This window comes from Salmo trutta, unplaced genomic scaffold (assembly GCF_901001165.1).
Source record: "Salmo trutta unplaced genomic scaffold, fSalTru1.1, whole genome shotgun sequence".
Classification (NCBI taxonomy): domain Eukaryota; kingdom Metazoa; phylum Chordata; class Actinopteri; order Salmoniformes; family Salmonidae; genus Salmo; species Salmo trutta.
In genome coordinates, this window is record NW_021823003.1 from 15,001 (window position 1) to 42,984 (window position 27,984).

General features: G+C 46.2%; 1 protein-coding gene across 1 annotated transcript in view; it reads left to right on the forward strand.

Annotated features, from left to right (window-relative positions):
* Window positions 1-27,984, forward strand: part of LOC115188033 (hemicentin-1-like) — a 61,279-nt gene that overhangs the window by 13,700 nt on the left and 19,595 nt on the right. The window contains 41 exon segments of the mRNA XM_029747068.1: window positions 1-54; window positions 1,774-1,887; window positions 2,167-2,253; window positions 2,410-2,601; window positions 2,952-3,239; window positions 3,426-3,571; window positions 4,327-4,477; window positions 6,117-6,314; window positions 7,210-7,321; window positions 7,545-7,734; window positions 7,940-8,036; window positions 8,357-8,518; window positions 10,290-10,403; window positions 10,583-10,785; window positions 11,033-11,114; window positions 11,252-11,383; window positions 11,498-11,647; window positions 13,126-13,282; window positions 13,535-13,659; window positions 13,853-14,036; window positions 15,310-15,407; window positions 15,583-15,861; window positions 18,005-18,201; window positions 18,364-18,445; window positions 18,575-18,711; window positions 18,857-18,998; window positions 19,154-19,298; window positions 19,548-19,675; window positions 19,761-19,917; window positions 20,062-20,183; window positions 20,402-20,566; window positions 21,750-21,857; window positions 22,243-22,380; window positions 22,495-22,629; window positions 24,264-24,533; window positions 24,752-24,942; window positions 25,083-25,296; window positions 25,511-25,645; window positions 25,883-26,073; window positions 27,246-27,327; window positions 27,535-27,804. The exon segment at window positions 1-54 is cut by the window's left edge and continues 114 nt beyond it. Coding sequence (XP_029602928.1) covers window positions 1-54; window positions 1,774-1,887; window positions 2,167-2,253; window positions 2,410-2,601; window positions 2,952-3,239; window positions 3,426-3,571; window positions 4,327-4,477; window positions 6,117-6,314; window positions 7,210-7,321; window positions 7,545-7,734; window positions 7,940-8,036; window positions 8,357-8,518; window positions 10,290-10,403; window positions 10,583-10,785; window positions 11,033-11,114; window positions 11,252-11,383; window positions 11,498-11,647; window positions 13,126-13,282; window positions 13,535-13,659; window positions 13,853-14,036; window positions 15,310-15,407; window positions 15,583-15,861; window positions 18,005-18,201; window positions 18,364-18,445; window positions 18,575-18,711; window positions 18,857-18,998; window positions 19,154-19,298; window positions 19,548-19,675; window positions 19,761-19,917; window positions 20,062-20,183; window positions 20,402-20,566; window positions 21,750-21,857; window positions 22,243-22,380; window positions 22,495-22,629; window positions 24,264-24,533; window positions 24,752-24,942; window positions 25,083-25,296; window positions 25,511-25,645; window positions 25,883-26,073; window positions 27,246-27,327; window positions 27,535-27,804 — 6,324 coding nt within the window.

The following is a 27,984-nucleotide window of genomic DNA, read 5'->3' on the forward strand; positions in this document are numbered from 1 at the left end:
GGCTGAAGGACGGACGGCCAATCAAAGCCTCCAGCTCGGTCCGCGTCCTCTCAGGTTAGCTCCCCATTCGGTCTGGCTTGTGTGACATCAAATTGGTGAAGATGGCTAAGATGGCTGTCGTTGACGTGTATCCTTACAACCGTCTGTTGCTATGACAACGCTTTGTATCCTTATCCCCCTCATTTCCTTTGTGCTTAATGTCAGGGTCACATGGTCAGGAATAAAGGTCCTTCTAGTTAAGTGGGCAAGGGAAGTAGACGAGGAAAGGAACCCATGATTGAGAAGTACAGGAATAATCAGGGCCTACTAATACAACAATAGTCTCTGGTACTATCTAGCCACATAGTCTGACTCTCTGTGGAGTCACGTTGATCAATCTGTCTCCCAGCTGCAGTTGAAAGGCCAAACAGTTGCACTACATCAACTGTAATAAGCAGTAATGTGATCAGTAGGATGAAGGCCAACCCCAACAGAGCTGCAGACGAGGCGGTGTGTAGAAAGACAAACCTCTGGGAGAGGCAGGAGTTTTTGTTGTTGAACGCTTTAACAAGCTGCTCTCTTGTGCTTCCAAAGACAACAGTCAGCGGTCCTGACTGCAACTAGACTCAGGCCACGTCCCAACTGGCACCCTGTTCCCTAGATAGTTTACTACTTTTAACCAGGGCTCTTGTTAAAAATAGTGCACTCGATCGGGAACAGGGTTGCAGTTGGGACGAACCCCCGACCTCCTGAAGTTATGGTAGTCACTTCCTTTACCATCCTAACTCACTCTAATACAAACACAGCCTCAAACATGGACCCGCGGTCTGACCAGCAGTCACACACATCAACCGCAGCCTGACCACCTTTTCAGTCTAGAGGATGTGAGGAAAGGGGATATGGCGGTTGTGATTGTGGTCAGCCAGGGAAATGGATTCGTGTAGAGGTGATTACTGGTTCAAACTCTGTGGGGTGTGGTCAGTAATTCTCCACTGAAGCAGGCAAACCAGTTAACATGATATTCATTAATTGCACGTTCAGCTGTAAATTTAAGAAAAACGATCAAAAAAAAAGTCACATATTTGAAAAAAAAGACAGCTATAAAAATAATGATTTAATCCTAGCATAAAAATTAATAAGCTCAGTCCTCTTCTAAGAGCCACATCCGTCTGGGACAATTTTCTACTTGAAATCAGAGAACATTGTGCTACTTGTCCTCTGGGATGGATCTGATGTGCTCCTTGAAGTTGGTGTGTGTGTGTGTGTGTGTGTGTGTGTGTGTGTGTGTGTGTGTGTGTGTGTGTGTGTGTGTGTGTGTGTGTGTGTGTGTGTGTGTGTGTGTGTGTGTGTGTGTGTGTGTGTGTGTGTGTGTGTGAACTGTTTTCTGTGTCCAGATAATAAGTGTTGTTTTTGAAGTAAAAAAAAGAGAGAAAATAGGAACTGATCTGAGTTCATCTGTTTGAGTGGGTGTGTTTGAACAGCTGTGGCTTGGTCAGTGTATCCTGTTTCACACAGCTAAATTGATTTTTAGTGCCCCAGAAAGCAGACTGCATGGAAGCCACAATTGTGATGTTGTGAGAGGGAGCATTTTGTCTGTTTGCACCTCTTTAGGCTCCAAGCTGTCCCAAATTGCACCATATTCCCTATGTAAAGTAGTGCATTATGTAGGGAATATTTTACCATTTGGGACGCAGAATAAATATTGACTTTAGATTAAGTTTTGAAAAGGACCAATCAAAGACACAGTGATTATTTAGAGACTTGAGCTCAACCAAGTATTGACATGTTTGTCAGGAGGGCGGAGCCTTCGTCTGATGCACGCAGCAGTGGAGGATGCTGGGAGATACAGCTGCATTGTGTCCAACACGGCCGGAGAGGAGAGGAAGAACTTTGACCTGGACATCCTGGGTAATGACGTCAATGACCTTTATCCATTTGCCTTTGACCTGAGAGAGAAATATGTATTTCAGTATGTCACTGGTGGATTTTGTGATAGTGAGAATACCTGATAACCACTATTGGATGGACTTAACATGAACAACCAGTTTGAACGCAATGAAGCCTTCATTATCCCGTTATCCCATTATATGGCCTACATAGATGGTTGAGGGCTGAGGGTTGGTACAGTAGTTGGTCTGTACAGTAGTTGTATTGCTCTTAACTCTTTCCATGCATGTCCTCTTCCAGTCCCCCCTAGCATTGTGGATGAAGGCACGGTGCAGGATGCCAAGGTCAAGGAGAAACACAACGTGACACTGACCTGTGAGGTCGCAGGTCAGTGACATCATGGCAACACAACTCCACAATGACTAAAGTCTGAACATATCTCAATCCAAAATAGACTATTTTACAGTTCATACATCCTGTAACAGGAAATGATTTCAACATCCCGACGGTCGCTAAGATAACCTATGATTAACCGTTAACTAGGTAACCCAGTGCCGGAGATCACCTGGCTGAAGGACGGACAGTCGTTAGGGACAGACAGACGTCACCAGGTGTTGTCTCACGGACGGTACCTCCAGATATCTGGTGCCCAGGTGGATGACACGGGCAGGTACAGCTGCCTGGCACACAACAGAGCAGGAGACCGCAGCAGACACTTCAACCTCAATGTACTGGGTATGAGGACAACTACTCTCTCAGTATATTTTATTTACGTATGTATCCTTGATTTATACTGCTATAAAAAAAATCCCATTGAGATCACATTTTCAGAGGGTTTGTAGGAGGCTTCTCTCACTAAGTCACCGAGCCTGTGAAATCTGTCATACTTTATTTCCATTGCGTGACATGCTAAAGCTTCACAACATGTTATCACTTTGTCATTGCTGTGTTTAAGATAAGAGGTGCTGTAGTATATAAGGTTTACCCTGGTGATTTATCCTATGCATCCACCATCACCTTATCGAAAAAGCCCCACTAGCTTTACTGACCAAGAGTCTGAATCCCCTCTCCTCTCACCCCCCCAGTGTCTCCCACCATCGTGGGCTCGGGTCCCGAGGGTTCGGCTGAAGAGCTGACGGTCACCCTGAGCAGCCCCACGTCTCTGGTGTGTGAGGTGCAGTCCTACCCCCCTGCCATCATCACATGGCTCAAGGAAGGGACGCCGTTCGAGTCCCGCCACAACGTCCGAGTGCTGCCAGGTGGGCGGACCCTGCAGATCCTGAACGCCAAGGAGGAGGATGCTGGGAGGTACACCTGTGTGGCCACTAATGAGGCTGGAGACAGCCTGAAGAACTACGAGGTCAAAGTTTACAGTGAGTGCCGAAAACGTTTTGAAAGATGGGAGTGAGATAGGGAGGTACTACCTTAACTTGTCCAATAAGGACACATCATTTTTTTGCCATGATCTGTAACTATCTGTGTGGCTGTGATATCTGTGACTGTATAATGTATGTAACTGTAACTCTCCTTTCTTCCTCTCCTCCTGTCCTCTCCTGCAGTTCCTCCCCAAATCAATAAGAATGATGTCCCAGGTGAGGGGCTGGCCCCCAAGGAGATCAAGATAAAGGTCAACAACACTCTGACCCTGGAGTGTGAGGCTCAGGCCATCCCTACACCCTCACTGCAATGGTACAAAGACGGACAGGTCAGCACTTTACCTGTACACACACTCTACACTCTCTCGCTCTCTCTCTCTCACTCTCTCTCCTTTTTTCTCCTCTCTCTCTCCTCTCTCTCCTCTCTCCTCTTTCTCTCTTTCTCTCTCTCTCTCCTCTCTCTCTCTCTCTCTGTCTCTCTCCTCTCTCCTCTCTCCTCTCTCTTTCTCTCTCCTCTCTCTTCTCTCCTCTCTCCTTCTCTCTTCTCTCTCTTCTCTCCTCTCTCTTTCTCTCTCCTCTCTCTCCTCTCTCTCTCCTCTCCCTCTCTATCAAATCAAATCAAATCAAATTTATTTATATAGCCCTTCATATATCAGCTGAAATCTCAAAGTGCTGTACAGAAACCCAGCCTAAAACCCCAAACAGCAAGCAAAGCATGTGAAAGAAGCACGGTGGCTAGGAAAAACTCCCTAGGAAAAACTCCCTAGAAAGGCCAAAAACCTAGGAAGAAACCTAGAGAGGAACCAGGCTATGAGGGGTGGCCAGTCCTCTTCTGGCTGTGCCGGGTGGAGATTATAACAGAACATGGTCAAGTTGTTAAAATGTTCATAAAACCAGCATGGTCAAATAATAATAATCATAGTAGTTGTCGAGGGTGCAACAAGCACGTCCGGTGAACAGGTCAGGGTTCCGTAGCTGCAGGCAGAACAGTTGAAACTGGAGCAGCAGCATGGCCTCTTTCACACACACACACACTGACCACGCATCCTTCTACAACCAACCCTGATATTCCTCTGTTCCCCAGGTGCTGAGGGCAGATGGCCATGTGACAATTAATGCCAACGGTCGTATTGTCAGGATCAAACATGCTCAGGTGTCCGACACTGGACGCTACACCTGCGTAGCAACCAACATCGCCGGGGAGGACGAGAAGGACTTTGATATAAATATACAAGGTGAACTGCGTTCCCATTACTTGTGCTGTCAAGCCCCTCTGCAGGACTCTACTGTGAAGTCTTAGCAGAGGCTGCCATCTAGTGGTAGCAGATAGTATGTTGGCTCATAAACTTGAGGAGAGTTGTAGCTAGTACAGTCTAGCAGGTTATAAAGAATTTGGCTTATCTCATTCTTGCTTCATAACAGTATTCTGTCTTAAAATTGGGAATTCCTGGAGTTTCCCAGGTGTAGCCTGTCTAGGCTACATACCTGTCTAGGCTATATACCTGTCTAGGCTAAATACCTGTCTAGGCTATATGCCTGTCTAGGCTATATACCTGTCTAGGCTAAATACCTGTCTAGGCTATATGCCTGTCTAGGCTATATGCCTGTCTAGGCTATATGCCTGTCTAGGCTATATACCTGTCTAGGCTATATACCTGTCTAGGCTATATACCTGTCTAGGCTAAATACCTGTCTAGGCTATATGCCTGTCTAGGCTATATACCTGTCTAGGCTATATACCTGTCTAGGCTATATACCTGTGATCTACCTGTGAGGCATAAAGTTATTGTTTTCAAATATGTATTATTGGCACTGGCGGATAAACTTAACACTAAATAGACACTTTTTAACTATACATGTCACAATTACAGACGTAACAATGCACAAACAGTCTTTTTTCTGGCAATTTATCCTCTCAATTTATTAGCATTGCTTCGCGCAGACCAAAAAATAGACTTGCTTTCTAATTTGAAGTGCATGACGCAGTTGACGGCATTGACACTCGCAGCCCGCCTGTTTTCTCTCATTCACTACCATACATTCTAATTCCAGCGTGTACACGCTCGTTCACGCGTAAACAAAAACACTTTTCGATTTGATTTGGGCTTTAGTCTTAACAGAGGCTGTCCTCTAGTGGTAGGTGACAGTATTTAATCAGAAGCTGTAAATCTTAACAGAGGCTGTCCTCTAGTGGTAGGTGACAGTATTTAATCAGAAGCTGTAAATCTTAACAGAGGCTGCTCTCTAGTGGTAGGTGACAGTATTTAATCAGAAGCTGTAAATCTTAACAGAGGCTGCTCTCTAGTGGTAGGTGACAGTATTTAATCAGAAGCTGTAAATCTTAACAGAGGCTGCCCTCTAGTGGTAGGTGACAGTATTTAATCAGAAGCTGTAAATCTTAACAGAGGCTGCCCTCTAGTGGTAGGTGACAGTATTTAATCAGAAGCTGTAAATCTTAACAGAGGCTGCCCTCTAGTGGTAGGTGACAGTATTTAATCAGAAGCTGTAAATCTTAACAGAGGCTGCCCTCTAGTGGTAGGTGACAGTATTTAATCAGAAGCTGTAAATCTTAACAGAGGCTGCCCTCTAGTGGTAGGTGACAGTATTTAATCAGAAGCTGTAAATCTTAGCAGAGGCTGCTCTCTAGTGGTAGGTGACAGTATTTAACCTGTAAATCTTAGCAGAGGCTGTCCTCTAGTGGTAGGTGACAGTATTTAATCAGAAGCTGTAAATCTTAGCAGAGGCTGTCCTCTAGTGGTAGGTGACAGTATTTAATTACATCCTGAACATTGACTGTCGTAGCTGTCATCAAGATAACCCTAACTCTCTTTTTCTCTCTCCGTCTCTCTCTCTGTCTCTCTCTCTCCTCTTCAGTCCCTCCTAGTTTCCAGCGTCCCGGGGGGGTAGGAGACACCACCTCGACACCAGGCACTGGGGGTGATGTTAAGGATGTGGTACTAAACAACCCTATCTCTCTGTACTGTGAGACCAACGCTGTTCCCCCGCCCACACTCACCTGGTACAAAGATGGACGCCCAATGGCCTCCAACGAAAACGTGCTCATCATGCCTGGTGAGGAGAGGACCTACAGTGCTGTGAAAAAGTATTCTTAATTTTCTTTACTTTTATATTTTTTTTATACTGAATCAGGTCTTGAACCAAAATCTAATATTTGATGAAGTCAACCTGAGTGAACAAATAACACAGCAGTTGCATACTTATTTAATTTATTTCATAAACAAGGTTATGCAACATCACATGCACCTGTGTGAAAAAGTAATTGCCACCTTGCACTCAATAACTGGTTGTGCCACCTTTAGCTGCATTGACTCCAACCAAACACTTCCTGTAGTTGTTGATTTGTCTCTCACATCACTGTGGAGAAATGTTTGTCCACTCTTTCAAGCATGAACTGCTCGTTTCATGTCCTGCCACAACATCTCAATTGCTATTATGTCTGGACTTTGACTAGGCCATTCCAAAACTTCACATTTTTTGCTTTTTAGTCATTTTCATGTAGACTTGATTGTGTGCTTTGGAGGCAAAATTCCTCCACAGCAACGTCAGAGACAGATCAACAACTACAGGAAGTGTTTGGTTGGAGTCATTGCAGCTAAAGGTGGCACAACCTGTTATTGAGTGTAAGGGGGCAATTACTTTCTCATGCAAGGGTATTGAGTGTTGCATAACTTTGTTAATTATTAAATAAAAGTATATATTTTTTTGTTATTTGTAAACTCAGGTTCACTTCATCTAATATTAGGTTCTGATAACATTCAGTATCAAAAATATGCAAAAATAGAGAAAATCAGAAAGGGGACAAACACTTTTTCATGGCACTGTATGTGTGTGTGTGCTTGCATGCACGGATGTGTGTGTGCGTGTGCTTGCTTGCCAATGCATGTGCGTGTGTGCTTGCATACACGGATGTGTGTGTGTGTGACTCTGACTGTGACTACCTCTGCAGGTGGGCGAGTGCTGCAGATCCCCAGGGCTCAGGCTGAGGATTCTGGGAGGTATACGTGCTTGGCGGTGAACGAGGCGGGAGAGGACTCCATCCAGTATGACGTCAGAGTGCTGGGTGAGTAGAGGGGAAAACACCACCCATCTAAACTGAGCTGGCCTGGGTCGTTAGTAGAGGGGAAAACACCACCCATCTAAACTGAGCTGGCCTGGGTCGTGAGTAGAGGGGAAAACACCACCCATCTAAACTGAGCTGGCCTGGGTCAAAAGTATATGTCAAATCATTTCAAATACTATTTGGAATCCCAGGTACAAACTGACTGTGTGTGTTGAACCCCAGTACCCCCCCTCAATCCGCGGGGCGGACCGTGACCTACCTGAGGAGGTGGTGATCCAGGTGAATAAGACCACAGTGTTGGAGTGTCAAGTGGACGGAAGTCCCACCCCTAAAATCACCTGGCTGAAGGACAGTCAGCCAATAAACCCTAAAGGACCCCACAGACTGCTGTCCAATGGACGCTCCCTGCAGGTGACTGGACTATGCTGTAAAAAGGGCTTCATAAAATGTATTTGATTGATTGATTGATTAACGGATTGATTGATGATTGATGGATTGATTTATTGATTGAAAAGCGAAAGGCTGGGGATTATATGAGGGGAGGAAGCTCAGTGAGAGACTGAAGGCTCAGGCCTTATGTACAGTAACGTCAGCGAGCTGTCTGTCTCTTCTTCAGGTGGTGAATGCCCAGGTGACAGACACGGGCCACTATGTGTGTGTGGCTGATAACCTGGCGGGAAGCGCAGAGAAATCCTTCAATCTCAACGTCCATGGTGAGTCAGAACAGAGTTTTTATTGTGTTTTAATCTATGTTTACCAGCCTCATCTCTCTGGTATCTTCATTTATATGGATGGGTGGGGGGTTGATGGATGGAGGGATGGATGGGTGGGGGGTTGATGGATGGAGGGATGGATGGATGGGTGGGGGGGTTAATGGATGGAGGGATGGATGGGTGGGGGGGTTGATGGATGGAGGGATGGATGGGTGGGGGGGTGGAGGATGGAGGGATGGATGTGTGGGGGGGTTGATAGATGGATGGATGGATTGATTGATATATTGATAGCCAGTTTGTCTGTTTTCTCTCTCCTCCAGTCCCCCCCACCATAGTGGGAGCTAGCCCAGAGAACGTGACGGTGGTGGTGAATAACTTTGTGTCTCTGACTTGTGAGGCTACCGGGTTCCCCCCTCCCTCTCTGAGCTGGGTCAAAGACAGGGGTCCTGTACAGGCCAACACCAACGCACTCATCATGCCAGGTAACACATACACATCTTAAATACTTTATTTGATTCCACAAATCACATTACAAATCACATTGCTTTCGCAGCAGCTAATGGGGATTCTAATAAAATACCAAATCACAGTCGAGAAGGATTCAAACATTTCAAAAGACACGGATATCTGGACACTTTTGTAGAAAGCACCTTCTTCTCCAGACAGCTAGGCTGCCCACAGCAGCTGACACACAGCAGTACCTTGCTAGCTGCTTTGCCTTCGTCTGAAGGCCTGCGTACTGTCAGCCTACGTTCATGGCTGAGACTTTCAAATATCAGCACTACAAATTTGCCCTGATAACCAAGGCTGTTCAGGAGTGACACGGGGCTGGTATTTCAATAACTTGGCAGCTACAAAAAGTCAAAAGAGTAGCCCTCCTCCTAAATAAGCCCTTCCCTCTGACCTCCCCCCACCTCCTAAATAAGCCCCTCCCCTGGCCTCCTTCCACCTCCTAAATAAGCCCCTCCCCCGTCCTCCTTCCACATCCTAAATAAGCCCCTCCCCCCGGCCTCCTTCCGCCTCCTAAATAAGCCCCACCTCCTAAATAAGCCCCTCCCTCCAGCCTCCCCCCACTTCCTAAATAAGCCCCTCCCTCTGGCCTCCCCCACCTCCTAAATAAGCCCCTCCCCCTGGCCTCCCCCCACCTCCTAAATAAGCCCCTCCCCCTGGCCTCCCCCCCACCTCCTAAATAAGCCCCTCCCTCTGGCCTCCCCCCACCTCCTAAATAAGCCCCTCCCCCTGGCCCCCCACCTCCTAAATAAGCCCCTCCCTCTGGCCTCCCCCCACCTCCTAAATAAGCCACTCCCTCTGGCCTCCCCCCACCTCCTAAATAAGCCAAAAGTCAGTTTGTTGACAACACTGGAGGGAAAATGCACATTTAGTTTTTTGCAGATTTTTGAATATTCACATGAAAATCTGTCGCAAATTGGATGGAAACCTAGCTAATAATAACAATAAAAATAATCAAGTCAAAAATAAGTAATAGAAGCTAAATAAGAGGTAGTATGCATTGTAATAATGGACTGGATATGCAAATATAAAGCTGGTAGTGGATTGGGCACACGTTGTATCCTAATCTCTGTTTATCTCTCTTTTTTCTGTTTTCTCTCTCTCTCCCTCCCAATCCCTTCCTCTCTCTCTCTTCCTCCCCAATCCCTTCCCTCTCTCTCTCCCTCCCCAATCCCCTCCTCTCTCTCCCTCCCCAATCCCCTCCTCTCTCTCCCTCCCCAATCCCTTCCCCTCTCTCTTCCTCCCCAATCCCTTCCCCTCTCTCTCTCCCTCCCCAATCCCTTCCCCTCTCTCTCCCTCCCCAATCCCTTCCCCTCTCTCTCTCCCTCCCCAATCCGTTCCTCTCTCTTCCTCCCCAATCCCTTCCCCTCTCTCTCCCTCCCCAATCCCATCCCCTCTCTCTCTCTCTCTCTCTCTCTCTCTCTCCCGAATCCCTTCCTCTCTCTCTCTCTCTCCCTTCCCAATCCCTTCCTCTCTCTCGCCTCCCCAATCCCGTCCTCTCTCTCTCTCTCCCTCCCCAATCCATTTCTCTCTCTGTCTCCCCCGAATCCCTTCCCCTCTCTCTCTCTCCCTCCCACCCAATCCCTTACCCTCTCTCTCGCCTCCCCAATCCCGTCCTCTCTCTCTCTCTCCCTCCCCACTCCCTTTCTCTCTCTCTCTCTCCCCCGAATCCCTTCCTCTCTCTCTCTCCCTCCCTCCCAATCCCTTCCTCTCTCTCCCCAATCCCTTCCTCTCTCTCTCCAGGTGGACGCACCCTGCAGATTCTGAGGGCTAAGATGTCTGACGGGGGGAAGTACAGCTGTGTAGCCATGAACCCCGCTGGAGAGGCCAGGAAACTCCTCCACCTCACTGTGTTTGGTCAGTACCTGCAGCAGGACAGAACATACATCACTACATACACTACTGGACTGCTCTTTGACCCCTTGTGTCTCCTTCTCATATCCTTCTTCCTTCCCCTGTCTTCCATATACGGCTTCTGTCCACTCTATTACAAAAATATTGCTCTCACCCCTGCCTCTCCCCTGGCCCTCCCCCAGTCCCTCCCAGTATCAGAGACAGCAGTGGGGACTCTCCTGTGGTGGTGAGTGTGCGTGTGGGCAACTCAGTGACTCTGGAGTGTGAGTCCAACGCCGTGCCCCCTCCCACCATCACCTGGTACAAGAACGGTCGGATGGTGACAGAGTCTGCCAACCTCCGCATCCTGGCACAGGGACAGATGCTGGAGCTGAAAGGGGCAGAGGTGAGAGACACAGAGGGGGAGTTCTGAACCTAGCGATAGGGGTGGGGTTAGGGGAAGGGAAGCGATGCGATGCGATTGGATGGGGTTAGTCCTCTTTGTGAACTCATCTCTATTTTGTGACCTCATTTCTATTTTGCCATGTAAAGTTAAACAGCACTAGTTAACACTACAGTAGTTGAATATATTATGGAGTTCTATTGAAAGTTGTTATACTCATCCATCCCCTGTCCGTCCTCTGTGTTCCTAGGTGTCTGACACTGGCCAGTACGTCTGCAAGGCCACCAACGTTGCCGGACAGGTGGACAAGAACTTCCACCTCAACATCTACGGTAAGATCATATTCTAGAAACTCAGACTTGAAACACTCAAAAAATCTCATTCTGATCACTGAGGATAAAAACGAGGAGATGGAGAAGTCTTTTAGTCAAACTGACCTGACTGTAAATCTCTGTCCCTCCATGCCCAGTGCCCCCCAGTATAGACGGTCCAGTGGAGGAGAAGATAGTGGAGACCATCAGCAACCCTGTCACCTTTGCCTGTGACGCCACGGGCATCCCCCCTCCCAGTCTCATCTGGCTCAAGAACGGTCGGACCATAGGTAAGCAGCACCCACAGTCATATAACTTATTATTGTCTTATTTACTATCTCAAACTTCCATTGTCCTCCCAAGATTGACTGGGAAGTAGTAAAGTGACAGTATTCTTTTCTCAGAGAACTCAGAGTCTCTGGAGCTGCACATCCTGTCTGGAGGCAGTAAGCTGCAGATCGCCCGCTCCCAGCTCTCAGACTCTGGCACCTACACCTGTATGGCTTCCAACGTGGAGGGCAAGGCTCGAAAGAGTTACCACCTCACCATACAAGGTAAATGTACATTATCATTGAGGTTACCCTTCAAGTTACTCTGATATTTCCATAAAAATATACAGTACAATGTTCAGTAAAGTGAATTTAACCTGGACAGAATATATATACCAGTGGAGGCTGCTGAGAGGAGGACGGCTCATAATAATGGCTGGAACGGAGCGAATGGTACCATTTGATACCATTCCTCTGATTTCGCTCCAGCCATTACCATGAGCCTGTCCTCCCCAATTTAGGTGCCACCAACCTCCTGTGATATATATATACACTATCGTTCAAAAGTTTAGAAATGTCCTTGTTTTTTAAAGAAAAGCTATTTTTTTGTCCATTAAAATACCATCAAATTGATCAGAAATACAGTGTAGACATTGTTAATGTTGTAAATGACTATTGTAGCTGGAAACGGGTGATGTTTTTATGGAATATCTACCGAAGTGTACAGAGGCCCATTATCAGCAACAATCACTCCTGTGTTCAAATGGCATGTTTTGTTAGCTAATCCAAGTTTATCATTTTAAAAGGCTAATTGATCATTAGAAAACCCTTTTGCAATTATGTTAGCACAGCTGAAAACAGTTGGCCTTCTTTAGACAAGTTGAGTATCTGGAGTATTAGCATTTGTGGGTTCGATTACAGGCTCAAAATTGCCAGAAAGAAATGTCTTTCTTCTGAAACTCGTCAGTCTATTCTTCTTCTGAGAAATGAAGGCTATTCCATGCAAGAAATTGCCAAGAAACTGAAGTTCTCGTACAACGTTGTGTAATACTCCCTTCACAGAACAGCGAAAACTGTCTCTAACCAGAATAGAAAGAGAAGTGGGAGGCCCCGGTGCACAACTGAGCAAGAGGACAAGTACATTAGAGTGTCTAGTTTGAGAAACAGATGCCTCACATGTCCTCAACTGGCAGCTTCATTAAATAGTACCCGCAAAACACCAGTCACAACGTCAACAGTGAAGAGGCAACTCCGGGATGCTGGCCTTCTAGGCAGAGTTCCTCTGTCCAGTGTCTGTGTTCTTTTGCCCATCTTAATCTTATCTTTTTATTGGCCAGTCTGAGATATGGCTTTTTCTTTGCAACTCTGCCTAGAAGGCCATCATCCCGGAGTCGCCTCTTCACTGTTGATGTTGAGACTGGTGTTTGTGCCAAGAGTGTGCAAAGCTGTCATCAAGGCAAAGGGTGCCTACTTTGAAGAATCTAAAATAAAATAAAACATTTTGATTTGTTTAACACTTTTTTGGTTACTACATGATTCCATATGTGTTATTTCATAGTTTTGGTGTCTTCACTATTATTCTACAATGTAGAAAATAGTAAAAAATAAAGAAAAACCCTTGAATGAGTAGGTGTATCCAAACTTTTGACTGGTACTGGATATATACTAGTTTGTTCTGAATGAACAATGATCTGATTGGCTGTGCCTTGATTAGCTGTGCTCTGTGTTAGTTCCTGATCTGATTGGCTGTGCTTTTCTCTCAGTCCCTCCCAGCATCTCAGGTTCGGAGATGCCCAGTGAGGTGGGAGTGCTGCTGAATGACAGCATCCAGCTGGTGTGTCGCTCTCAGGGAACCCCGCCCCCCTCCATCCAGTGGCTGAAGGACGGCAAGGCCCTCAATGCAGGATCCAGGGGGCTCAGGTACACATCAACCCCCGCCCCCTAGAACCTAGCTCCTAGCCCCTAACCTCTATCTCCTAGCCACTTAGGAGTTCTGAGAGGACTGGATAAGAGTATCAAAATGGCTAATATTGGACAAGCCTATCCAAGGAAAGGTGGAGCTACTCTGAGATTTAAAGGACCTGGACAGAGGAACTGTCATGACATCCATGGGGTTTCTGATGTTTCTCTATATTAATATTAATGGTTTGTTTGCATCCTCATTCTATCCAGGATCAGTCTAGATGGCAGCACTCTGACTGTGTCTGGAGCTCACACCTCTGACAGTGGGAAGTACACCTGTGTAGCCACCAACAAGGCTGGAGAAGAGGACCGGATATTCAACCTCAATGTCTATGGTGAGTTTAACTCTCTCAGCCTCTCTCTTCCATGCATGTATTCCTTACTTTATGAATGAAGAGTTTTAAATGTATCTCCCTCCCTCTCTCTCTCCCTCCTTTCTTCTTTCCATCTTCTGTCCTCTTTCGTTGTGTGTGTGTGTGTGTGTGTGTGTGTGTGTGTGTGTGTGTGTGTGTGTGTGTGTGTCCGTAGTGCCTCCTGTGATCAAGGGGAACAGTGATACGGCTGTGGATTTGACCACCGTTCTAGACAGCTCCATCAACATAGAGTGTGTTGCCATGGGCTCCCCTCCACCTCAGCTCAACTGGCTGAAGAACGGACTGCCTCTCCCTGTCTCCTCACAGATACGCCTGCTTTCTGCCGGACAGGTGCTCAGGTAGGTCTGGGGTCGAGGGGTTATATATCGGATTCTGTATGGAATGTCTTTCAATGTACATATATAAAGGCAAGAGCAATGTATTTAAAACTGTTACATGAATATTGCTTTATTCTGTATACTGTTTCAAATGTGTTGTACTGTATGTCACACAGTAGTTTGACCTTTTACTGCAGTGGGCTAAATCAGGGTCACACAGTGTTTCTGGGTAGTCTTAAACAAATCTACTTAGAAACAAAGTATACACTTCACACACATGGTTATTGGCTTAACAAAAGAAGACACCTGTACCATGTCAGATATAGAGATGAAATGTATTACATTTTGAGTTTGCAACCAAATACTGCACTTTATATACATCACAGAAGACTGAAATATAACAAAATTGTTTGACGTAGAAACACTGGATTTTCTGCGGGTTTTTTGAAATAATGATTATTAATTATGAAATTATGTAAAATATTTATAACATTCCACCTATGAGGTCACTAGGTCAGACTGCAGGAAAGGGCTACTATTTCATTCCATTCTGCCTCTCTGTCAGGATTAATGTGTTGTTCAATTCTGTCTCTCTGTCAGGATTAATGTGTTGTTCAATTCTGTCTCTCTGTCAGGATTAATGTGTTGTTCAATTCTGTCTCTCTCAGGATTAATGTGTTGTTCAATTCTGTCTCTCTGTCAGGATTAATGTGTTGTTCAATTCTGTCTCTCTGTCAGGATTAATGTGTTGTTCAATTCTGTCTCTCTGTCAGGATTAATGTGTTGTTCAATTCTGCCTCTCTGTCAGGATTAATGTGTTGTTCAATTCTGTCTCTCTGTCAGGATTAATGTGTTGTTCAATTCTGTCTCTCTGTCAGGATTAATGTGTTGTTCAATTCTGTCTCTCTGTCAGGATTCATGTGTTGTTCAATTCTGTCTCTCTGTCAGGATTAATGTGTTGTTCAATTCTGCCTCTCTGTCAGGATTCATGTGTTGTTCAATTCTGCCTCTGTCAGGGTTAATGTGTTGTTCAATTCTGCCTCTCTGTCAGGATTAATGTGTTGTTCAATTCTGTCTCTCTGTCAGGATTAATGTGTTGTTCAATTCTGTCTCTCTGTCAGGATTCATGTGTTGTTCAATTCTGTCTCTCTGTCAGGATTTATGTGTAGCTCCATTCTGTCTCTCTGTCAAGAATAATGTGTTGTTCAATTCTGTCTCTCTGTCAGGATTAATGTGTTGTTCCATTCTGCCTCTCTGTCAGGATTAATGTGTTGTTCAATTCTGCCTCTGTCAGGATTGCGAGGGCTCAAGTCTCAGACGGCGGCACCTTTACCTGTGTGGCGTCCAACAGGGCTGGCGTGGACAACAGGCACTACAACCTACAGGTTCACGGTGAGTTCAACACAAAACATTAATAACAGTATACAAAATATCACAATAACCCCCACCCCAACTCCAAAACCCTCACTAACCCAATACTGACCTGCTTTTGCAATATATGACCTTGTCATGGGGCCCAGCTGCTAGATGAGTTAGATCAACACTGTGATGTTATCTGCCCTTGCAGTTCCTCCCAACCTGGACGGGGCGGGCAGTAAGGAGGACGTGACGGTGGTGAGAGGGAACCTGGCCTCCCTACTATGTATAGCTGATGGAACTCCAAGCCCCTCCATGTCCTGGCTGAGAGAGGGGGAGGCCCTGGTCCCTGGACCCCACATCAAGCTGCTCAGTGTGGGCACCACGGTACAGATCATCCAGGCCAGGGTGGAGGATACGGGACGCTACACCTGTGTGGCAAGAAACAGCGCTGGCCAAGCCAGCCGACACTTCCATCTCAAAGTACTGGGTGAGTGGGTGAACATATACAGTACCAGTCAAACGTTTGGCCACACCTACTCATTCAAGGGTTTTTCTTTATTTTTACTATTTTCTACATTGTAGAATACTAGTGAAGACATCAAAACTACGAAATAACACATATGGAATCAAGTAGTAACCAAAAAAGTGTTAAACAAATCAAAATATATTTGATATTTGAGATTCTTCAAAGTAGCCACCCTTTGCCTTGATGACAGCTTTGCACACTCTTGGCATTCTCTCAACCAGCTTCATGAGGTAGTCATCTGGAATGCATTTCAATTAACAGGTGTGCCTTGTTAAAAGTTAATGTGTGGAATTTCTTTCCTTCTTACTGCATTTGAGCCAATCAGTTGTGTTGTGACACTGTAGGGGTGGTATAGGGGTGGTATACACTGTAGGGGTGGTATACAGAAGATAGCCCTATTTGGTAAAAGACCAAGTCCATATTATGGCAAGAACAGCTCAAATAAACAAAGAGAAACAACAGTCCATCATTACTTTAAGACAATGAAGGTCAGTCAATACGGAAAATTTCAAGAACGTTCTTCAAGTGCAGTCGCAACAATCATCAAGCGCTATGATGAAACTGGCTCTCATGAGGACCGCCACAGGAAAAGAGGACCCAGAGTTAATTAGCGTTAACTGCACCTCTGATTGCAGCCCAAATAAATGCTTCACAGAGTTCAAGAAACAGACACATCTCAACATCAACTGTTCAGAGGAGACTGTGTTATTCACATTGCTGCAAAGAAACCACTACTAAAGGACACCAATATGAAGAAGAGACTTGCTTGGGCCAAGAAACACGAGCAATGGACAATAGACCGGTGGAAATCTGTCCTTTGGTCTGATGAGTCCAAATTTGAGATTTTTAGTTCCAACCGCTGTGTCTTTGTGAGACGCAGTGTAGCTGAACGGATGATCTCTGCATGTGTAGTTCCCACCGTCAAGCATGGAGGAGGAGGTATGATGGTGTAGGAGTGCTTTGGTGGTGACACTGTCTGTGATTTATTTAGAATTCAAGGCACTCTTAACCAGCCAGCTAACAAGTGCTCACCATATGTTGGAACTCCTTCAAGACTGTTGAAAAAGCATTCCTCATGAAGCTGGTTGAGAGAATGCCAAAAGTGTGCAAAGCTGTCATCAAGGCAAATGGTGGCTACTTTGAAGAACCTCAAATATAAAATATATTTTGATTTGTTTAACACTTTTTTGGTTGCTACATGATTCCATATGTGTTATTTCATGGTGTTGATGTCTACTATTATTCTACAATGTAGAAAATAGTAAAAAATAAAGAAAAACCCTTGAATGAGTAGGTGTCCAAACCTTTGACTGGTACTGCATGTGTGTATGTCTGTATATATGTACTGTCTGTCTGTCTGTCTGTCTGTCTGTCTGTCTGTCTGTCTGTCTGTCTGTCTGTCTGTCTGTCTGTCTGTCTGTCTGTCTTTAAGAAAGAAAGATGACCCCACTCTCAGTATATAGTGCACCCACAGAAATGTTTTGGCTCCAATAGACTTCATCATGTAATGCCAGACAGGCAGGCAGGCAGGCAGGCAGGCAGGCAGGCAAACAGACAGACAGACAGACAGACAGACAGACAGACAGACAGGCAGATATACACAGGCAGACAAACACACACAAACAGACAGACAGACATACACAGACAGTCAGGCAGATATACACAGACAGACAAACAAACAAACAGACAGACAAACAAACAGGCAGGCAGACATACACAGACAGACAGACATACACAGACAGACAGACATACACAGACAGACAGACAGACAGACAGACAGACAGACAGACAGACAGACAGACAGACAGACAGACAGACAGACAGACAGACAGACAGACAGACAGACAGACAGACAGACAGACAGACAGACAGATATACACAGGCAGACAAACACACACAAACAGACAGACAGACATACACAGACAGTCAGGCAGATATACACAGACAGACAAACAAACAAACAGACAGACAAACAAACAGGCAGGCAGACATACACAGACAGACAGACATACACAGACAGACAGACATACACAGACAGACAGACAGACAGACAGACAGACAGACAGACAGACAGACAGACTAAAATGTAAAATGCCTCTCTCAGACCCCCCTCGTATCAACGGTTCGGGCATGGCAGCAGAGGTGTCTGTGGTAGTGAATCATGTTCTGGAGCTGCTGTGTGAAGCCACAGGTATCCTAACCCCCACCCTTACCTGGATGAAGGACGGACGGCCGCTCCCCCAGACAGACAGCCTGCGCGTCCTCAGAGGAGGGGAGGTGCTCAGGATCTCCTCCCCACAGGTGAGAGGGAGGGACAGGGATGGACCTAAAAAAACAAGAAGGGACTGTTCAGGAGTAGTGAGGTTTGAGGGCGTAATCTGATTGTAGGAAAGAGCTCTCTCTTTTTTTTCCAATATCAATTTTGTCTTATTTCCCACACATGACTTCTCTTTCGCCCCCCAGCTGGAGGACACAGGGAGGTACACCTGTCTGGCCAACAGTCCTGCAGGAGACGACGATAAAGAGTTCCTGGTCCGCGTGCATGGTGGGTAATGAAGTTATATCGTGTATGTGACCTGACCAGGGCATACTACTGGACCTAATAATGACTTGTTGCTTTTTAATGTAACATGTTATTTCATGTTCTAAGTGTTTCGTTGTGATATCTTCCCAGTTCCCCCTAACATCGCTGGAGAGAGCACGCCACAGAATGTGTCAGTGCTGCAGAACAGACAGGTGACTCTGGAGTGCAAGTCAGACGCTGTCCCTCCTCCAGCACTCACATGGCTCAAAGACAGCAAGCCACTCCAGGTAAATAACACACCTGTCGTGTGTGTGTGTGTGTGTGTGTGTGTGTGTGTGTGTGTGTGTGTGTGTGTGTGTGTGTGTGTGTGTGTGTGTGTGTGTGTACAGGGCTTTTTGACACAGGCCTGATGTCCCTCCCCTCTCTCCGTAGGCCTCCCCTCGTGTGCGCGTACTGTCCAATGCGCGTTACCTCCAGATCAACATGGCTGAGCTGGGGGATGGAGCTCAGTACACCTGTGTAGCCAGCAACATCGCTGGCAAGACCACACGACAGTTCAACCTGGCTGTTAATGGTACAGAACTCAGAGAGAGTCAGTGACAATGACATCATTATCCTATTGAATATGGCTGGTCCTGTGCTTAGAGGCTCTGAAGAATAGTAGTGGGACCTAAGGTGTGTGTGTGTGTGTGTGTGTGTGTGTGTGTGTGTGTGTGTGTGTCTCTTCAGTTGCTCCCACCATAGCAGAGGGCCCTCTGACTGTAACAGTCCACATAGACCAGCCTGTGGTGTTGGAGTGTATCGTGAGTGGAGTGCCCGCCCCCCGCGTCACCTGGAGGAAACATGGTGCCATACTGGCAGGAACTAACCCCAGGTCAGACCACGTCGCACACTGATGATGTCGTTACATGTTATATGAAGTGTTGAATGCTGTTGTTTTATCCAATCAGCGTCCAGTTTTCAAACTACCGTGTTATAATATACTGGTATGTTATACGCAGGGTTTGTGTCAGACACTCAACATTGAAGATACATGGCAAAAAATACAAGTTTTAGGACTAGGATATGATATTTACAATGAGACATTATCCTAAATGTGTGTCCACACACCCGTCCTGCACAGGTACATGTTTGCTGAGGATGGCTCGCTCCACGTCCCCTCAGCCCAGGTGACTGATACAGGACGGTATCTGTGTATGGCCACCAACCAGGCTGGGACACAACGCAAAAGAGTCGACCTGCAGGTCCACGGTGAGAAGAAGGCTCAGCCTCTCACACACATACACACACACACACATTTAATGAATTCATTTCACGCCTATCCATTGTGTTCTAGTTCCCCCCTCTATCTCCCGTGGTCCCACCAACATAACCGTGACAGTGAATGTTCAGACTACCCTCTCCTGCGAGGCTACGGGCATCCCCAAGCCCACGGTCAGCTGGACCAAGAACGGTCAAACACTCAACACAGACCACAACCAGAATATGTACAGGTTGAAACAGGTTTTTTCCTCTCTCTCTGTTTCTCTTGTTGCTCCCATCTCATAATACTCTGAGATCAGTTCTTAGATTGACAGAAAGTTCTCAGAACCCCAAAACACGATCTGAAGCTTCCGTTCCCTCTTTGTGGTCTCCAGGTTACTGTCGTCAGGTTCTCTGGTTGTCATAGCCCCCACAGTGGAGGACACAGCTGAGTATGAGTGTGTGGTGTCTAACGAGGCGGGGAAGGAGGCCAGAGCCATTCAGCTCACTGTCCAGGGTGAGTACTTACAGTACGGGAGACCATCTGAACACAGCCTGATGTTATTTACATGTTTTTTTCAATGTTGGCTTGAATGTCATTTTAATGACAGTAGAGTCAGTTGATTTCAATGGTTCTGATTGATTTCTTTTCTGTATTTTCAAGCTGACTTCCTAAATGGACATCTTCAATAGCACTGAAGTCCAGTTTGGTAAAAGCAGTCTCTTCCTCTGCAGTTCCTCCCTCCATAGCGGATGAAGCCACAGAGCTGGTGGTGACCAGACTGTCCCCCCTGGTGATTGGCTGTACTGCGTCAGGAGTCCCAGAGCCCATACTGCACTGGAGTAAAGATGGAATGAAACTCCCCAAGGAGGGGAACGGTTACAGCATCCTGTCCTCAGGTTAGACTGTTCACTATTATAGATATTACTGCTGGGTGTTGAGAGGAGGAGAAGGGTCACAACATCCTGGTTAGACTGTTATTACTCCTGGGAGCTGGGTTCTGTTATTACTACTGGGAGCTGGGTTCTGTTATTACTACTGGGAGCTGGGTTCTGTTATTACTACTGGGAGCTGGGTTCTGTTATTACTACTGGGAGCTGGGTTCTGTTATTACTACTGGGAGCTGGGTTCTGTTATTACTACTGGGAGCTGGGTTCTGTTATTACTACTGGGAGCTGGGTTCCATTATTACTACTGGGAGCTGGGTTCCGTTATTACTACTGGGAGCTGGGTTCTGTTATTACTACTGGGAGCTGGGTTCTGTTATTACTACTGGGAGCTGGGTTCTGTTATTACTACTGGGAGCTGGGTTCTGTTATTACTACTGGGAGCTGGGTTCTGTTATTACTACTGGGAGCTGGGTTCTGTTATTAATACTGGGAGCTGGGTTCTGTTATTACTACTGGGAGCTGGGTTCTGTTATTACTACTGGGAGCTGGGTTCTGATACTACTACTGGGAGCTGGGTTCTGTTATTACTACTGGGAGCTGGGTTCTGTTATTTATACTGGGAGCTGGGTTCTGTTATTAGTACTGGGAGCTGGGTTCTGTTATTTATACTGGGAGCTGGGTTCTGTTATTACTACTGGGAGCTGGGTTCTGTTATTAATACTGGGAGCTGGGTTCTGTTATTAGTACTGGGAGCTGGGTTCTGTTATTAATACTGGGAGCTGGGTTCTGTTAGTAGTACTGGGAGCTGGGTTCTGTTATTACTACTGGGAGCTGGGTTCTGTTATTAGTACTGGGAGCTGGGCTCCGTTACTACTACTGGGAGCTGGGTTCTGTTATTAGTACTGGGAGCTGGGCTCCGTTACTACTACTGGGAGCTCTATAGAGGTGGGCAGTGTCCCAAAATGGCATCCTACTTCCTATATGGTGCGCTATTTTTGACCAGGGCCCATAGGCTGACATTTGTAAATCAGACGTGGCAATTTATCTGTCAGGTGTTGACCAGGGTTTAAGTCCCATTTGGACTACTCCTCAAATTCACTACAGTACAGTGGCCACACTAAGGGTATTCATGACCACTGTGTTGTAGTTCAACTCTTCTATCTGTGGTCCATGTGATGTGTGTCCACTCTAGGTGCAGTAGAGATCACATCTTCTGAGCTGAGTCACTCTGGTCGTTATTCCTGTGTGGCCAAGAACGCTGCAGGCTCCGCCCATCGCCATGTCCAGCTCACTGTACAGGGTAAGGACATGTTGTCACCAAGTTTCTGACACACAGCTATGGAACACACAAAGTTATTGTTTCTGTGGTTCCTCTTTCATTCCCTTTCTCTTTCATTATCTTTCTCTCTGTCTCTCTCTCTGTCTCTCTCTCTGTCTATCTCTCGGTCTATCTCTCTCGCTCTGTCTCTCTCTGTCTCTCTCTTTCTCTGTCTCTGTCTGTCTTTGTCTGTCTCCGACTCTGTCTCTCTCTGTCTCGCTCTTTCTCTCTCTCTCTCGCTCTGTCTCTCTCTGTCTCTCTCTCTTTCTCTCTGTCTCTCTCTGTCTCTCTCTCTTTCTCTCTCTCTCTCTGTCTCTCTGTCTTTCTCTCTCTCTCTCGCTCTGTCTCTCTCTCTGTCTCTCTCCAGAGGTGCCAGTGATCCAGGTCCACCCCTCCACTATGGATGTGATCGTTAACAACCCCATCACCCTCCCCTGCAGAGCTACTGGCTCCCCTCTTCCCACCATCACCTGGCAGAAAGAGGGCATCAACATCCCCAGCACCGGTAGGCTGGCAGCACTGTGTCTGCTTTTCTTTCTGTCTGTCTGCCTGTCTATCTGTGTCCTAGTTTAACCTTGTCTGTTTTATATTGTTGCAAACCCTGCTTCTCTCCCACTAGGAGGTGTCTTCACCGTGCTGCCTAACGGGGGGCTGCAGATCTCCAGGGCTGCTGTGGTAGACTCAGGAACATATATGTGTGTGGCCCAGAACCCTGCTGGCACTGCTCTGGGCAAGACCAAACTCAGAGTACAAGGTGGGCCCAAAACTATCACCACTTTACTATTCTCATGAAATGTTCACCTTCATTTCCGTCTTTCTTCTTAATTCATTTTCCTACAGTGTTATACACTGAGGGTACAAAACATTATGAACACCTGCTCTTTCCATGACATAGACTAACCAGTTGAATCCAGGTGAAAGCTATGATCCCTTATTGACGTCACTTGTTAAATCCACTTCAATCACTGTAGATGAAGGGGAGGAGACAGGTTCAAGAGGGATTTTTAAGCCTTGAGACAATTGAAACATGGATTGTGTATGTGTGCCATTCAGAGGGTGAATGTGCAAGACAAAAGATTTAAGTGCCTTTGAACAGGGTATGGTAGTAAGTGCCAGGCGCACTGGTTTGAGTGTGTCAAGAACTGCAACGCTGCTGGGTTTTTTATGCTCAACAATTTCCTGTGTCTATCAAGAATGGTCCACCACCCAAAGGACATCCAGCCAACTTGACACAACTGTGGGAAGCATTGGAGTCAACATGTGCCAGCATCCCTGTGGAACGGTTTTGACACCTTGTAGAGTCCATGACCTGACGAATTGAGGCTGTTCTGAGGGTGCAAGTCAATATTAGGAAGGTGTTCTTAATGTTTTGTCCACTCAGTGTATGTCATACAGTGCCGTGAAAAAAAAAAAAAAAAAAAAAAAAGTATTTGCCCCCTTTCTAATTTTTTCTACTTCTGCATATGTTTTTTATACTAAATGTTGTCATATCTTTAACCAAAATATAATATTAGATAAAGGGAACCTGAGTGAACAAATAACACAACAATTACATACTTATTTCATAAACAAGGTTATGCAACACCTCATGCACCTGTGTGAGAAAGTAATTGCCACCTTACACTCAATAACTGGTTGTGCCACCTTTAGCTGCAATGACTCCAACCAAACACTTCCTGTAGTTGTTGATCTGTCTCTCACATCACTGTGGAGAAATGTTTGCCCACTCTTCCATGCAGAACTGCTTTAACTCAGCTACATTTGTGGGTTTCAAGCATGAACTGCTCGTTTCAAGTCCTGCCACATCATCTCAGTTGGGATTAAGTCTGGACTTTGACTAGGCCATTCCAAAACTTCACATTTTTGCTTTTTAACAATTTTCATGTTGAGTTGATTGTGTGTTTTGGATTATTGTCTTGCTGCATGACTCAGCTACGCTTCAGCTCCAGCTCACAGATGGATGGCCGACATTCTCCTGTAGAATTATCTGATACAGAGCAGAATTCATGGTTCTTTCTATTAGGGCAAGTCGTCCAGGTCCTGAGGCAGCAAAGCATCCCCAAACCATCACACTACCACCACCATGCTTGACCATTGGTATAAGGTTCTTACTGTGGAATGCAGTGTTATGTTTTTGCCAGGCATAATGGGGCCCATGTCGTCCAAAAATGTTTTTTTTTTTTACTCATCTGTCCAAAGAGCATTCTCCGAAGAGTCTTGATCATCCAGGTGCTTCCAAGTGCTTTATGGCAAACTTGAGTCAACTTTTTGGATGAGATGGGTCCCATTATGTCTGGCGAAAACCAAAAACTGCATTCCACAGTATACGTATCTCCATAGGCAGCAATATCCCCTCCTACCTTTAACCTCCATGCCTCCTTCCCCTAGTCCCTCCAGTGATCAGCTCCCAGACCCAGAGTTACCTGGTGCCCCTGGACTCCTCTGTCACCATGCTATGCCAGGCTGAAGGCTCTCCCTCACCCTCCATGGCCTGGCATAAAGACGGGCAGCCTCTCAGCGAGTCTGTGCGCCAGAGGGTCCTGAGCTCAGGGTCTCTGCAGATAGCATTCGGCCAGCCCGGGGACACGGGTCGATACACCTGCACCGCAGCTAACGCAGCTGGCACCAGCAGTCTGGAGATGAGCCTAACTGTACAGAGTGAGTCATCATGCTAGGAATGATGGGACTGGCCATTCACTAGTGATATATGCAGCGAAGGACTTTCATTAGATTCCCAAGCTAATGCCTTAGCTTTAGCTCTAGCTCAGCGGTCTAACGCAGTAAAAAAAAGTATATTTAGTGGCTCCTATTTTTGTCCAGTTCCTGTGCAAAATGTAATATGGGAAATTCTCCCCTCCTTCACTCCCTTCCTCCAGTCCCTCCCTCTATCCGTAGAGGGGAGTCGGAGGTGTCTGTGGTGGAGAACAGCCAGGCCCAGATAGCGTGCGTGGCAGAGGGGGTCCCCCAGCCCACCCTGTCCTGGGAGAAGGAGGGGATCCCCCTGAGCGACACCTCTGGAGAGTACACCATCCTGCCTTCTGGGGAGCTGGTCATCGACATCGCTCAGGTAAGGGATCATAGTAGACGACCAGGGCTTAGGAGTCACATAATGGATGGAAGAGCGTAAAGATCAGAATTGTCAGCGAACTTCTGAACAAATTCAGTCTCTCTCTCTCTCTCCCTCGCCCCCTTCCTTCCCCTCCCCAGCCTGATGATGAGGGCAGCTACACCTGTGTGGCCACTAACACGGTAGGTCAGGACAGCCGGACGGTCAGTTTGTCCGTCCATACCCACCCTGCCTTCACTGAGCTGCTGGCAGACGTGGCCCTCAACAAGGGAGAGCGCCTACTAATGGCCTGTGGGGTCACCGGCATCCCCCCTCCTAAAATCACCTGGGCCTTCAACAACATCATCATCCCAGGTATTCCCCACCCCCCTCACCATCCCCCACTCTGCTTAGAAAGAAGAGAAACTGACAACTCTTTCTGTACATTAAATATTTGCCATATATATTTTCGACTTATAATTGACATTCAGTCTACTATTCTTGTAGTTTTTCCTATGCACCAATATTCCTACTGGATCTGTTGATAATATTTAAGGGTGGTATCTCTCTCTCTACTCTGTCCCTGTAGCTCACTATGACCATGTGAATGGACACAGTGAGCTGGTCATCGAGCGGGTTACCAAAGACAACTCGGGAACCTACTCCTGTATTGCTGAGAACAGTGTGGGATCCATAAAGTCCCTGGGCTTTGTCTACGTCAAAGGTGTGACATCCCTTCCTGTTTCCAAATATGGCCCTAATGTGTCAGTACTGGGCCTAATTAGCCCACAGTTTACCATGTCGGTCAAAATGTTGTATTTGTATCAAGAGCTTTATTAAAAGACCACTGTTTGTGAGCAGAAAACAGTGATCTAGCACTTATTTTCTCTTCTTTTTTGTCCGGCTCCTGTGTAACAGCTGAATGTGGTTGAATAAAACCCTGCCCTGTTATTGTGTCCAGAGCCCCCCATCATCGACGGGGACTTCCACTCCAACCGAATCGAGCCCCTGGGGGGTAACGCCATCCTAAACTGTGAGGTACGAGGAGATCCCCTGCCCACCATCCAGTGGAGCAAGAAGGGTGTCAACATCCAGATCAGCAACCGTATCCACCAGCTGGACAACGGTTCTCTGGCCATCTACAGCACCGTGGTACGACACTATTACAGAGTTCACATATCTAGTCTATCTATATCTACAGCACCGTGGTACGACACTGTTACAGAGTTCACATATCTAGTATATCTATATCTACAGCACCGTGGTACGACACTGTTACAGAGTTCACATATCTAGTATATCTATATCTACAACACTGTGGTACAGCACTATTAGAGGTCACATATCTAGTATATCTATATCTACAGCACCGTGGTACGACACTATTACAGAGTTCACATATCTAGTATATCTATATCTACAACACTGTGGTACAGCACTATTAGAGGTCACATATCTAGTATATCTATATCTACAACACTGCGGTACAGCACTATTACAGAGTTCACACACTGTATCTAGTATATCTATATCTACAACACTGTTATTAAAGAGTTTACATCTACTATATCTATATCTACAACACTGTGGTACAGCACTATTACAGAGTTCACATATCTAGTCTATCTATATCTACAACACTGTGGTACAGCGCTATTAGAGTTCACATATCTAGTATAGGTATATCTACAACACTGTGGTACAGCACTGTTAGAGTTCACATATCTAGTATATCTATATCTACAACACTGTGGTACAGCACTATTAGAGTTCACATATCTAGTATATCTATATCTACAAACACTGTGGTACAGCACTATTACAGAGTTTACATATCTAGTATATCTATATCTACAACACTGCGGTACAGCACTATTACAGAGTTCACATATCTAGTATATCTATATCTACAACACTGTGGTAGAGCCCTATTACAGAGTTCACACACTGTATCTAGTATATCTATATCTACAACACTGTGGTACAGCACTATTACAGAGTTCACACACTGTATCTAGTATATCTATATCTACAACACTGTGGTACAGCACTATTACAGAGTTCACACACTGTATCTAGTATATCTATATCTACAACACTGCAGTACAGCACTATTACAGAGTTCACACAGTGTATCTAGTATATCTATATATAGTCAGTTAAGAACAAATTCTTATATACAATGACGGCCTACCCCGGCCAAACCCGGACGATGCTGGGTCAATTGTGTGCCACCCTATACTTCTCCCCAGAACATTCATTGTAGTCTGTTCTTGTCTAGATGAATCTTGTTGATAGTGCTAACTGTTGTTGTGTCTCCTCAGAATGAAGATGCAGGGAACTATATGTGTGTGGCCACCAACGATGCTGGGGTGGTGGAGAAGAGTGTCACTCTCAACCTGCAGAGTGAGTATACAGTAGATGAACTAAACTAAATAGTTATCCTTTATGGTAATCCTATTCAGTTCTATGCCGTAATGCCCCACCTCTCCTCTGTCAGGTTCTCCCTCCACCCGCGTAGTGTTCTGAAAGAAGATACACATAGATGTTAAAACGATTACAGTAAAGTTCATGTGTTATGCTAATATGTTCTGTCTCCCTGTACTCCACCAGGCTCTCCCTCTATCACAATAGAGCCGGTAGAGACGGTGGTAGACGCTGGCACCACGGTGCTACTGAACTGCCGGGCGGAGGGGGAGCCCACGCCTGTCATCGAGTGGTCCCGCCAGGGGAGCCCTCTCCTGGGCAACGAGCGCTTCACCACCCTGTCCAACGGCTCTCTGAGGCTAACCAGCGCCCAGAAGGAGGACACGGCCGAGTACCAGTGTGTGGCCAGGAACCTCCTGGGTTCTGTGCTGGTCAGAGCCACTCTCACTGTCAGAGGTGAGTTAGCTATCTACTGTACATCAACGCAACCTTTTGTGGGGAGGTGATTTCCAGGGGTTCTTAAACGTATAGTTATAGTGTGTGATTAAAGATTGCGTATTTTGTGCCTCCCGAGTGGCACAGTGGTCTAAGGCACTGCATCGCAGTGCTTGAGGCGTCACTACAGACCCGGGTTCG